Source organism: Gymnodraco acuticeps, unplaced genomic scaffold, assembly GCF_902827175.1.
Source record: "Gymnodraco acuticeps unplaced genomic scaffold, fGymAcu1.1, whole genome shotgun sequence".
NCBI lineage: Eukaryota > Metazoa > Chordata > Actinopteri > Perciformes > Bathydraconidae > Gymnodraco > Gymnodraco acuticeps.
Window position 1 is genome coordinate 2984700 of NW_022990693.1, and position 13156 is coordinate 2997855.

Here is a 13156-nt window from a genome sequence, read left to right on the forward strand (position 1 = left end):
ACTACAACCCTAGTTATATTTAAAAACATTTTAGAAGGCCTCACAAAATACTTTAATGTAAATTAAAATTAAAATGTGAAGGAATGTGTGTATAACAAAATGCATCCGTCATAAACAATACCGGAAACATATGTAGGCTAGATCCTCAGCTCGGTGATTGGATGTTTTAGCCGCAATGCACGTTGGGATATGGTGTTTATGCAACACATTCTCACTCCCAACTCGGCCTATGTTGACGTTATGTCAGGGTCCCTGTCGTTACTTTCCAACCCAAGGGGGGGCCCTTTAGCGTCGAGTTTCAACTATCAGGGAGTCCCATTGACTTGCATAGAGCTCCCTGAGCGTTGGTAATAGATGAGTTGGGATCGCGGCGAAATGCTCTCCGCAGATCCATTCTCACAGCGTTTATCAACCTTTTTCTAACTGAATATCAAGCCACACTTATTGTGTTTACTTCTTTATTTTAATTGAATAATGTCTGACTTTTGTTGCCGTCAGTTATGGGGAGAGTAGGGACTCAGAAAACTGAAATCTGTATTGTTTCATAGTTTTTTCCTTCTAATTTTGTATTATTTTCTAAACCACAAACTGTTATTTACTCAACAATAACACATCATTATCCTTGTGTTTATTTATTTGTTTGATTGTATAATGTCAGACTTTTGGAGTCCGTCAGGACCGAGGGTCGGAGCAGCTCATAGTAGTTGCTTTAGAGAATTTTACACCCGGAAGTAAGTATTCTCTCCGCTTCGCAGCACTTTGAAAAGGGATGGAACCACGGCAGACTGACCAAAACTGGATTCGAATGGGTCCACCCCGTCGATATGTCGCATATTTCATTTTGATAGGCTAAAACGCTTTTCTAAAATCAGATTTATCCAATGGCTGTTGAGAAAGCAGGGAAGGCTATCATCACGGCCGGGGGTGTGTTTGCTGTCAATCAAACTGTAACACACAGCGGGTGCTGGTCAAGTGTTAACCAATGAGAGTAACTCACTCACACACACCCCCCCGCGGCCCCACCAAACAACAACAACGAAAGTCAGTCAATAACGCAGGCGACGCAGCAGGTTATGGAAAATGGAGGAAACTACACCTACAAAGAAAAGAAGATGCACATACAACAAAGACTGGGAAGACACTTACCCGTGGGTGAAGCCAGTGCAGGGCGACTCTCAGAGAGTTTTTTGCAATCTTTGCAAGAGTAATTTTTCACTTTCACATGGCGGTGAATACGACGTCAAAAGACACAGAGAATGCGATTCTCACAAGAAACGTGTAGCTCAAAAAGAGACATCCCACTCTATGGAGACATTCCTACTCAAACCAAAAAATGATGGCCACTCAGACAAGGTAACAGCAGCAGAAATAACCAGTGTTTACCATACAGTGCAACACTCCCATTCATACCGGTCAAATGACTGGTAACAAGCTAGCGCCGACCATTTTTCCAGACTCTGACATAGTAAAGAAAATGTCATGTGGTCGTACAAAAGCAGCGTCCATAATAACAGATGTGCTTGCCCCTGCCTCTGTGGAGAGTTGTTTGACAGAGTTAAAGACACCAGTGATTCTAGGTGGGGGGGGGGCACCTTTTGTTGCTGTGATGGACACAACTGAAAGCTATTTTATTTTATGTATTATGTTTTTGTTCCCTCCTGGCCAGTTTTTATTTGTACTTCTGGTTTTATTTTATCTATTAATTTATGTTGTGCCTAATTTTACAGGTAATACACTAGTTAGTTAGTTGAATTAGGAAGATGCATTTCTAAACACTTGAAGTGAATAATGCCTGCTGCCTTGGTTAGCCTTAGTTTACTTTTCTTTATTAAGAGATACGAAATTGTTACTGCATTTTGACTTCACTTTCTGTCATTGTGGGACAATGTGGGATACCCTCTCAATAGCACCCCACATACAGCATACTCCTTGTCCCACATTTGGTTTGTTGGGACCTGGGGGGTATACTACGAAGCAGGATTTTCGCTTAGCCGGCTAAATTCAGGGAAAACTCCGGCTTTCCGGTCCTATGAAGCTGGTTCTCTTTTTAGCAGTCTAGATCTCCATGGTAACTTATGCTTAGCGGCTAACCTGGTCGGGACCAGGTTAGGTTGCAGGCTAAGAGCTCAACTCAGTGAAAGCACTGCCTGCTGACCAATCAGAGCTCAGTGTGCGGAGTTTAAAGCGATCAAGTCATATTACAGGAGAAAGGAAATACAGAAAAGCTGCCGTCGCAGGAAAGACGGCTGGCAAAAATCACCGACTGTGTGAACGTGAACATTAATGGAATATCACCTCCCATCTTCAGAGCAATCTGACTATTATAACATTAGCGTTAAGAAAGCTTACTTAAATATCTGCCACAACATAAGTAACCGGATCAGAGTAACATTAAGTAGGCTACAGTCCGCGGCATATCACTTCATAATGTATCATATATTTTCTTATCTGAGTCAGCTGAGCCGTATCTGGCCGTGCAACACTCACAGTGTCACATACTGTATGCAGAAGTATTATTTTAAGCAACACATTAAGTTGACGAAACACTCGAGACAAATGTAATTAAAGTCAAATCGTGTTTTAGACGGGGCAGTGATATCATAAACCTGTTAATGTACGCATTCAAACACTTTTTCTTCTGCCAGCTGTATTCACCTTGCAGGTGCAGCTATGTGGCTTTTATCCTGGATAAAGTGTTTAAGTCATGGATGTTTAAAGTTTAACTTCTTCATTTTTGACTAATATTATAGTTCACTTTTCATTCAGGAAGTATGACGCTGTGCTGTCAGTACGCTTCTCCATGTTTGTGATTGGTCGAATGCTCCAAATACCACCCCTTTCATGTGACCTAACTAGATAGGAAACGGCTGGCTTGAGCGATCCACTTGATAACCAGCGTCGTAGTACAGTTTAGCGAGAGCGCGTATGTTTTGGATTAGGCCAACCAGCTAACTCAAACATATCCAGGTTAGGTTGAACCAGCTTCGTAGTATAGGCCCCAGGTCACCCTACTGTGACCCCTCCTGTTGTTAATTGATAAGCCTGAAACATGCACTTGTCAAGGTTCAGTGGCAAATTTTGCAAATATGGCAGTAGCCATCGATCATCTTAAGATAAGATATACTTTATTGATCCCAGTTGGAATTGTTTTCGTTACATCAGCATGTGTAACAGTTGTAAATATGCAGTGGTGTTTATTTGTAAATCATTTAGTATAATCACACAAATTCTGTGTTTTATATTTAATAATTATGTGTTCTTTATTTATTGATTATTCAATACCTGACAAGGTCGGAGATGAAAAACTTGGGTCGCAGGTTCCTCAACAGTGCATTACAAGACATCTATCAATATGTGTGTATACCTCGTATTCTGCACATTTCTTATACTATCTACATACATCTTATAAGAGTATAATACATATGTATAATATCAGTTAAAATAAGTGCTTAAACATACAGTAGTTAACATTGCAGGAAAGCAATATATTAGTACTTTGTCAGGCTTAATATTTATCTGTAGATACCCCCAAAGCTTTTTTCTTATTTAAAAGAAGACCTTAACCTAAAGTATTCTTTAATGTTTAAATAAAAGCCTTATTAGTTTGTCTGTCTGTGTCTCCTATTAATATCTAATAATAAAAATAATAATAAAATTCAATAACATGCTTTAACCACTAGGTGTCCCTTTCTATCAGCTGTGCACCGTTATGGTGTAAATACAGCCTATCTACCAATTGGATCAAATATAAAAGTCATCCGAATTAGTATTGATAATGCAAGGAGACGTATATTGTGTGCTTTCTGTGCATGGATCGCTGTGCATTCGTGTGTGGGTTTTTTGAGACTCCCCTGACGGTCACCCGATTCATACTTGTAATTTTTTCTATCTATAGCCAATCAGATGTCTCCTTCATTCTAAGCCAATCACATGAGCGCGCCCCCCAGGAGGGTATGATTTCTTGTGTTCATGACGTAGCACTTCATATACGCATTTTGCGCTGTCCGGAGCTGACAGCTCCATGGAGCCTGCCTGCAGGCGCTAATCTCAGGACCGAAGGACCGTAGTACAGTCGTCTTTATTTTTACGTTATTATTATTCAAAGATAAATAAGGAAGTGTGTGTTATAGGAGATGGCAGAGAGGTTTCAGCTCCGATTATTAAATCAAAGAGGCTTAATGTTTTCGATTATATTATTTCACTATAGCTATGTGGACGGTGTCAAGGTCCAATGTTGACACAATTAAACAATAGCGGGTTTAACTAAAATACAAGATGTCTTTATTTATATTATTAATAATAATAATAAAAAATATTTTATTTGCGTGCATTACCTGTTCGGAAAGCGGCAATGTAATGAGAGTGGAGGTGTCCTGAGATTAGCGCCTGCAGGCAGGCTCCATGGACCTGTCAGCTCCGGACAGCGCAAAATGCGTACATGAAGCGCTACGTCATGAACGCAATAAATCATAGCCTCGTGGGGGCGAGCTCATGTGATTGGCTTAGAATTGAGGAGATATTTGATTGTCTATAGATAGAAAAAATTACAAGTACGAATCGGGTGAGCGTCAGGGGAGTCTCAAAAAACACGAATGCACAGCAATTCGTGCACAGAAAGCGGTTTGTGTTTGCAGGTTCAGAGGATTTAAACGGAAAACAAATGTGTGAGGATCAAAAATACATATGTAAAACTTTTTTCTGTATTTGGATTTTATTTACATGTATATGAAACGGAACACATTTGTGTGTGCATTGAAAAACACAAGTATGGATCCGGAAATACAAGTGTGAATCCTTTTGCGCATCATGAAATACAAGTGTGAATCCTTCTGTGTGCTTGTGTGTATTATGAGACTGTTCTGAGCCCATAGTTTAATTGCTGATATATTCAGTGGCGACTGGTCATTAGGGGCAGCCCCACCTAGTGTCAGCAGAAAGTATTAAAAATAATGATTACAAAAAAAAGAAAGAAAAAATGAAAAAATATATTAAATATATTTTAAGATCATGTTTAATCATCTGATTCGTCTGTACATTGCTGTTTTAGTCTGTGTTCTTCTAATTAGTGTCTACAGTGTGTGCCTATTGAGCTATTTAGAGCCATGTGGGACAAAACCCGATCCTGCCCCTCCCTCTTACTGTCTAAGTCAATGGTGACTGTAAAAACTACACTGCGCATGCTCAGAATATTTTCCTATTTAATGTGTGTGGCAAAAAAATAATGACCATAGGGGCACTGAGCTGCCATCCCCACCATACGTCATCGCACATCATTCAGAGCTGATTGGCTGTAAGTACGTGTGCCGCGAAAAGTGTGGTGTGTGAAGAGGAGACGAGAGAGCTGCAGTGACGCGTCCTAAAACCCAGAAGTAAGCTGCGCATGGCTTCCCTCGACAAAAAAGCAATGAGATTTCTCCATAGGATTTTAGAAAATAGCTCCAAATAAGGTCTGTGGGAAACAAAGCTGTTAGATAAATGCACGTTTTGTTCAGCCGGATAATATCCACATGTCTACCCTACTTTTATAATTTTCGAATCATAAATCTATTGATTAGATTAGATTTATGATAGACTTTTGAAACTACAAGAACATAAGGAGGACTTTTACAAAAAAGTAATAGAGATTTCGTCCAGAGGGATAGGCAAATGGACTTCATCTTCAAGTCAAGGTAAGACTGCAATTTTATTGAAAATGGGATCTTACTAAGAGAGAACAATTCAATATTTAAATGATAAAATTACATTTTTTGGGTATCCTTCTGTTGAACTGTTTGTTTAAAATTAATTGAAGCATCAGACAAAAAAAGCTTTTGAAAATAATATTATATTTTGATTTAGGTCAAAATATAATATTTGTAAACCTGAAGAGTCAGTGCCAGTGCCTCACCAGCCATGAACCTCACTGCAGAAGCTTATAGACATCTAAGTTTTTTGTGCCCCACCACTTTTGTACATATAAAAACGCCACTGGATATATTTATGATCCACGTCACATATTCAGTTTCGGCGGCAGTTCTTCCTGTTTGTCCAGAAGTCTTCTCATCAGGGCTCAATAAATAAAGAACTACGGCAGATGTGTAATATTTAATGCAGCCGAACCGTGTATTACAATGCCGTTATGTGATGACTTCCAAAGAGAAAAGCAAGCACACTCAGAATAAAGTATTATTTTATTTTTTATCAGATTTCACATCGCATAAACACCATATCCCAACGTGCATTGCGGCTAAAACATCCAATCACCGAGCTGAGGATCTTGCCTACGTCTGTTTCCGGTATTGTTTATGACGGATGCATTTTGTTATACACACATTCCTTCACATTTTAATTTTAATTTACATTAAAGTATTTCGTGAGGCCTTCTAAAATATTTTTAAATATAACTAGGGTTGTAGTTGAAGAGTTTATAAATTAACATGAACCCAAGCTGATGCCTGGCAACGCAACGTCATGTCCGTTAATTCCACAACCACACACATGGATTAACATCGATTTAATACATTAATGTAGCCTTTGTTTCTGCTAAAAGAGGTGTGGACCAGCTGGGGCAACAAGAAAATCGGCGAAATCGAGTGTGACTATTAAAAAATAAATAATTATTATATTAATATTGACAATAACAACCGACCGTCGGGGTAGAGCATTTGCTTGGCATTTCCAGGTATTTCTCCACTGGTTAGGCCATGTTAACAATACCGTGTAACTGTCACATTTGAAGGGACGAAATCGTGACATCTTCACGTCTCCCAGCGTGGTAAATCGTCACATGTTCACGCCTTGCCGTGATACCGGGTTGCATGATTCTACAACCAGACAAATTCAATGCAAATTTGACAATAGTTGTATAATATTATGGAAATGTAACAACGTTTCAGTCGTGAATCTACAGTTATATAGCCCCTTGTTGGGGATGGACACAGTATTCTTGCCAGATGCACAGATGTAATAAGCTGTGAGATCATACCTGTGTGGGTAAAGTTCCTGACTGATCCGGGACACACTCTGTTGGACTTCCATCTCCATGTTTCAGCGGGGTTTCACTTTGGTTCTTCGTGCAGTGTGAGACAGTGTTATCCTTGACTGAACATTCGTCATAGAACAACAACGGAGAAATTCCTATCTGCGGGGAAACAAGAGAAAGCAGTGGAAGACACATTCTGATACAGTGTCTGTGCGATGAGTCCAATAGAAGTGAAAGTCCTGATATCATGGTGCTTACCTCCCTGTAGAAGTCTCTTCCTGGTATAGATATCGTGGTGAGGATGACTGCCTCCCCGCTCTGTCTAACCTCTTTGACTATGTCCTCATGCTCCATAGACTCGATAGGTTTCCCATTGACAGCCAGCAGGAGGTCTCCATCCTCCATCCCTGCCCCCTCAGCTGGACTCCCCACATCAATCTCCCTCAGCACGTGAACTGGGTCACAGCAGCAAAGGATAAGAATCAATAAAGGTTCAGAGAGAATTTAAATCACCTGATTATAACGGTTTATTAAATGGTCTTTAGAGTTTACAGCTTCAGTTGGTAACTTGATCAATAAGTATACATATACTGAAAACTGTTAGAATATCCTGACCATAGTGCATGAGAAGCATAACATGTCCAAAAAATGTATGCTACTCTACCTCCTCAAAGCGCCCATTTCGGCATTAGTAAGACTCAACTGACCAGAGGATAAACAACTTATCAGCTATTCTTTTTGACACTTGCAGTAAACAGTCAGCAGACGGCTGCTACCAATCCCATTTGACGTCTCTTGCTGATGTTGGCTACGTCTCCCTTATTGTATACATTTTCCATGTTTAGTCCTTTATTTGTTTCATTTAGTATTATTTTTAATTTATTGGCTGTTAAGAACAACGCAACTGTGCCTGCCGACCTTGTTTACAAAATATAGGTTGTTGAATAAGCTACTTTGCTAGCCGTACAGGCCCTGTCACACTGTCCCGAAATTGACACCCGATGGACACACGAATATGGAATTGTGAATTTCGCACGATGATGGCCCCGAACCACACACGAAGGCAACATTTACATTACATTTAAGACATACAACTGCAATGAAAGTACCAAAAACAATTGTGTTACAGTACTATGATACTGTACTGATATCTTCAGACTTTGTTCTTTACTTTATCCGTCGTTATATGTAGAAAATATTACGTTTTCTCCGTAATGTTGTTTCCATAACAACAACAACTTCCTGTCAACTGTCCTTCAAAATAATATATTATATCCTTTTTAGTTTCACAGAACACAAATTGGGTTATTTACATAATATATTTACATGATTTTGTTGTGCAATAAAACAACCAGATGGACACACGATAAAGGAAATGTTCAAATTCGGCTGTGATCGTAGCAACATCGGGCCATTCGTGAGGGCATCTTAAGCCATCGTATGACCGCCGGTGGAGTTTCTCAGGCTCCGGCAGCAACTTCGTGAGCGGTGGCAAAATCTTTGGCATGCCAAAAAATTGCCGAAGGACCTTGCGAAGGTTCATTTTTGTGTTGAATTTGTGTGTCAATTGTGCCCTTCGTAAGGCCATCGTGTTATCATCGGTGCCATCGGGCATTCGCCCCGATCAGAGTGAGGGCGAATGCCCGATGGCACCGATGATAACACGAAGATGACACGATTTGACAAGATGTCCTCACGAGTGCCTTACGAAGTTGCCGCTCACTAAGTTGCTGCCGGAGCCTGAGAAACTCCACCGGCGGTCATACGATGGCTTAAGATGCCCTCACGAATGGCCCGATGTTGCTACGATCACAGCCGAATTTGAACATTTCCTTTATCGTGTGTCCATCGGGTGTCAATTTCGGGACAGTGTGACAGGGCCTTAAAGGTAGGTCAACAAGTCGCTGGTATCCTTCAAAGATGGCTGACTTGCTTTTGATCACGTTGCATTGCCATTTCCTATAAACCGCTCAGTCACACAAATTAGCTTTCTTTGCACTGCCACCAAGTGGAGTTCCAGACATATACATTTCATTCTTGGAGAAAATGTTCACTAAAGTACCTACATTTGGGTATACCATGCTTCATTACAAGTCTGTGTGTGTATTATATTGTTTTCATGTGTCCTTCAGTGTATCTCTCACCTATCCGTCGCGCTCCCCCCAGCTTCTCTTGTCTCAGCAGGAAGCCATATCCGTTATGGTCTTTAACCAGATGCAAGGTTTTGGTGGTGTAGGGCAGGCCGCAGCACTCTGCCGCCACAGGCAGGGTGGGCATCTTCCTCCGGACATTACAAGACTCGCTGTCAGGGTCTATCACCAGCACCGTCACTGAGCCCCCACTCTTCTTCAACTGAGAACCAACACACAGCATGAGTCACACACATCATCAGTCCAACAGAACACACACCATGAAGCTGAGTGGAGGAAACCAGAGTCTTACGGTTCTGTTGAGAGTGGAGTGTGTGAGTGTTGACACTCGGACCCCGTTGATCCACATCAGTCTGTCTCCAAAGCAGACTCCCGCTCTCTCTGCTGGACCGCCAGTCACTGTGCTCACAGTATACTGGCCCTTTTGACCTGGTAACACACACGATCGATTTTCATAAACATAATTATCCTTATCAGCAGACCCGGCGCTGTGGGAGGGCCAGGCCCTCCCATTTGACATTCCTGCCCTCCCCCATTAAACACGTTTCTATTTATTTATAAAAATGAATTTAATTATTTTCTAATTATTTTTTAAACTATAAATAAACTGTGAACTTTAATGCTACGATGTATGTGATGTATGTGATTAAGACACTCTGCTTCTGAAACGCGCCTGGTGGGTTATGACTAGGGTTGGGAACCGAAACTCGGTTCCAGATGAGAACCGATAAGAAAATGCCGGGTACCGGGTACCCATACAAAATACACAATTTCGGTTCTGCTTAACGGTTCCTAAACGCGGTAGACTCTGTATTCCAGCGGGTCCGTCTGCGCCGCGGTGACCCGGTGGAATACAGGGCGGACCTGGAGAATCACAGAACGGCCGTCAGGGTCGTCAGCGGGCCGTTGACGGCCGGCTCGGTACACTGACGGCCGGCACCGCCCTTAATAACGGCATCATGTAAGTTGCGCTGACAGGCGACAGAGGTCCACAGTTGCCCCGCAGCGAGGCTCCCCCTGCCCTCCCGTAGACAGTTCACGAGCTCAGTCACTTCATAACACCAAAGATGGATCGTGGTAAACGCTCTGAAGTGAGGCTCCACTACACTAAAAAAGAAAAAGACAAGGCACAGTGTAATGCCTGTTAATAGCTTGCCACAGGCATTGCTCAGTTAAAATAGAGCACAGCTATTGTGTGCAATACATTTGTATTGCATGTATATTTTTTATTTGTAAAAATGTCAGTTAAAGCTTAAAAGAATAAAGATATTTTTGTTATCTAAACGTTTGACCTATTTATTTTAAAATGTTGGAATCAAAACGGGGAATCGATAAGAACCGGAATCGATAAGCAGAACCGGAATCAGAATCGGAATCGATCAATTTCAAACGATACCCATCCCTAGTTATGACGCTGGAGGAGGTCGGACCAAAACCGCGGCGCAGCCATGACGCGGCGCAGACAGACCCGGTGGAATCTAGGGGTAAACACGCCACAGTTTTGCCGCGCTGCGAGGCTCCACAAACCCCCCCCCCCCCCCGAGAGAAATCTCCAACGAGGCGTTCTGGGGAAGCATAGACAGGTCTTTTCTGTGTTAGAGTTGTATTCGCTACAGGGTGTACTTTGAGGGTTTGTGACTCTGCAGACCGTTAACATGCAGAAAAACCTTCATAACACACAAGGGGACGGGTAATAACCGGAAAAGCATGACATGGGACCTTTAATTGTTACTAAACAATTTGTGTTTGTTTTTGCCTATATGGGCATGTGTGGGTAGAGGAGGGAGGGAGTGGGGAATATAGAGTGTACTCTGACACTCTGTACATCAAATTGTTCCTGTTATTGTACAATACTATGAAATAAAAAGACGCATTAACCCCCCCCCACAAAAAAACCCCCTCTAAAATCAGTTTTCAGGAGGAGTAACACACTGGAACTCTTTCTTTGAAGTTTGTAGCTACATAACGCAGAGGTGGAAGAAGTACTCAGATCTTGTACTTGAGTAAAAAGTACCAGTGTAGGAATACTCTGTTACAAGTAAAAGTCCTGCATTCGAAATTTTACACAACTAAAAGTACAAAAGTATTAGCATCATAATATACTTAGGGTACCAAAAATAAATGTAGTCGTTGTGCAGATTGATCCATTTCAGAATAATATATATGATATGTTTTATAATGATTGATCATTAAAGTGTTATCAAAGCTGGTAAAGGTGCATCTAGTTTGAATGACTTTGTATACTGCAGGGTAGCTTGTGAATTTACTCCAGGTGGAACTAAAGTCTGATTTAAGACTTGATTATATTTCACATCATTCATCCACATCTGTAAATTAACTAAAGATATTAAATTAATTTAGTCGAGTAAAGTACAAGATTTACCTCTGAATTGTAGTCGGGTAGAAGTACAAAGTAGCGTAACATGGAAATACTCAAGTAAAGTATAAGTATCTCAACATTTTACTTAAAGATGGGGTAGGTAATTTTGGAGAAACCAGCTCGAGTGCGCTAGAATTTGAAAATACACAGCCGGAAAAAATCGGCCACTTCCTTACAGAGCCCCTCCTCCAACACACAGGAACGCGCACATGACCAATGAGGGCACGAGATAAGTTTGTGCACAGATGGAAAGCTGACAGGCAGGTAGGCCATCCAGTTATTTTAGCCGGGCCGGCTAAAATGATTGGTCGTGCTTTTTACAGCTTCCACAGATTACATTTTTTTATGGATTTTTTGTCAAAGCACTTAAGATATTCATTGCTATCGGGATGTTGAGAGCATTCCGTGGAATATAACAAAAAGTGTATCTCGAGCCGGTTTCTCAAACTTACCTACCCCACCTTTAAGTATAGTACTTGAGTAAATCTACTTAGTTACTTCCCACCTCTGTCATAATGTCACCACAGTGAGGTCATCAAGTTTGGTACAGAGATCAAAACCTGTGCCCAGCAAATGTGTGTTTGCGTGGATGGACGAATCTGAAATATTGGCATGGAGTGAGCAGAGTTGGGTGTAACGAGGGAAACATTTAATATTATTACAGTAACGCATTACATTTTTTTCGGTAACGGAGTAATGTAACGCGTTACTTTTATAAATTCAGTAATCACACTACAGCTACTAACATTGCCCGACACACGCCACTGTTATAAATTCAGTAATCACACCACAGTTAGCCTACTAACATAAATAATTACTAGATTCTCCCTTTGACATACAAGAGGGATTTCCGCCGCAGGTTTATATTTACGTAACATTTGCGCGACTTGCACGTCCACATGCAGTGCATAAACATCGCTGAGTCGTCGTCATCATCATCAACAGCGATAACTTTCGAGGGGTGGAGAGTTATGCCCATTATTTTTAGTTCGTCCGAAGAAAGGACAGGAATGTGACGGTGAGGTGCAAACTGTGTCCAGGCCAGAAGCTTTAATCCATTGCTGCAAACACAACGTCAAACCTCCACAAGCACCTGCAATGACAACATGCTAACGTGAAGCTAATAGCTAAGGACCTCCAAATCCAGAGTTTTCATTAGCCTTTAGGCTATTTAATGCTGATAGTAGGCCTTTTTTTTTTAGGCTATCAATATTTGTGTATTTAGTGGTGTTATCAAGGCCAACCTCTTATTTTGTTTTATACAGGCTATTTGTAAAGTATTTGCTTATTTTGCCAGTGTCACATTGATATGGCCCATCCATCCATCCATCTTCTCCCGCTTATCCGTGGTCAGGTCGCGGGGTAGCAGTTCCAGCAGAGAGCCCCAAACTTTCTTTTCCCTGGCCACATCAACCAGCTCTGACTGGGGGATCCCAAGGCGCTCCCAGGCCAGCGAAGAGATATAATCCCTCCACCTGGTCCTAGGTCTACCCATTGGTCTCTTCCCAGCTGGACGTGCCTGGAACACCTCCCTAGGGAGGTACCCAGGTGGCATCCTTACTAGGTGCCCGAACCACCTCAACTGGCTCCTTTCGACGCGAAGGAGGAGCGGTTCAACTCCGAGTCCCTCCCGGATGACCGAACTTCTCACCTTATCCCTAAGGG

General features: G+C 41.6%; 1 protein-coding gene across 1 annotated transcript in view; it reads right to left on the reverse strand.

Moving 5' to 3' along the window:
* LOC117555583 (Na(+)/H(+) exchange regulatory cofactor NHE-RF4-like) overlaps positions 1-13156 on the reverse strand; it is a 44783-nt gene that overhangs the window by 5919 nt on the left and 25708 nt on the right. The window contains 4 exon segments of the mRNA XM_034230499.1: positions 6965-7120; positions 7220-7416; positions 9106-9313; positions 9404-9540. Of these exon segments, the coding sequence (XP_034086390.1) occupies positions 6965-7120; positions 7220-7416; positions 9106-9313; positions 9404-9540 (698 nt within the window).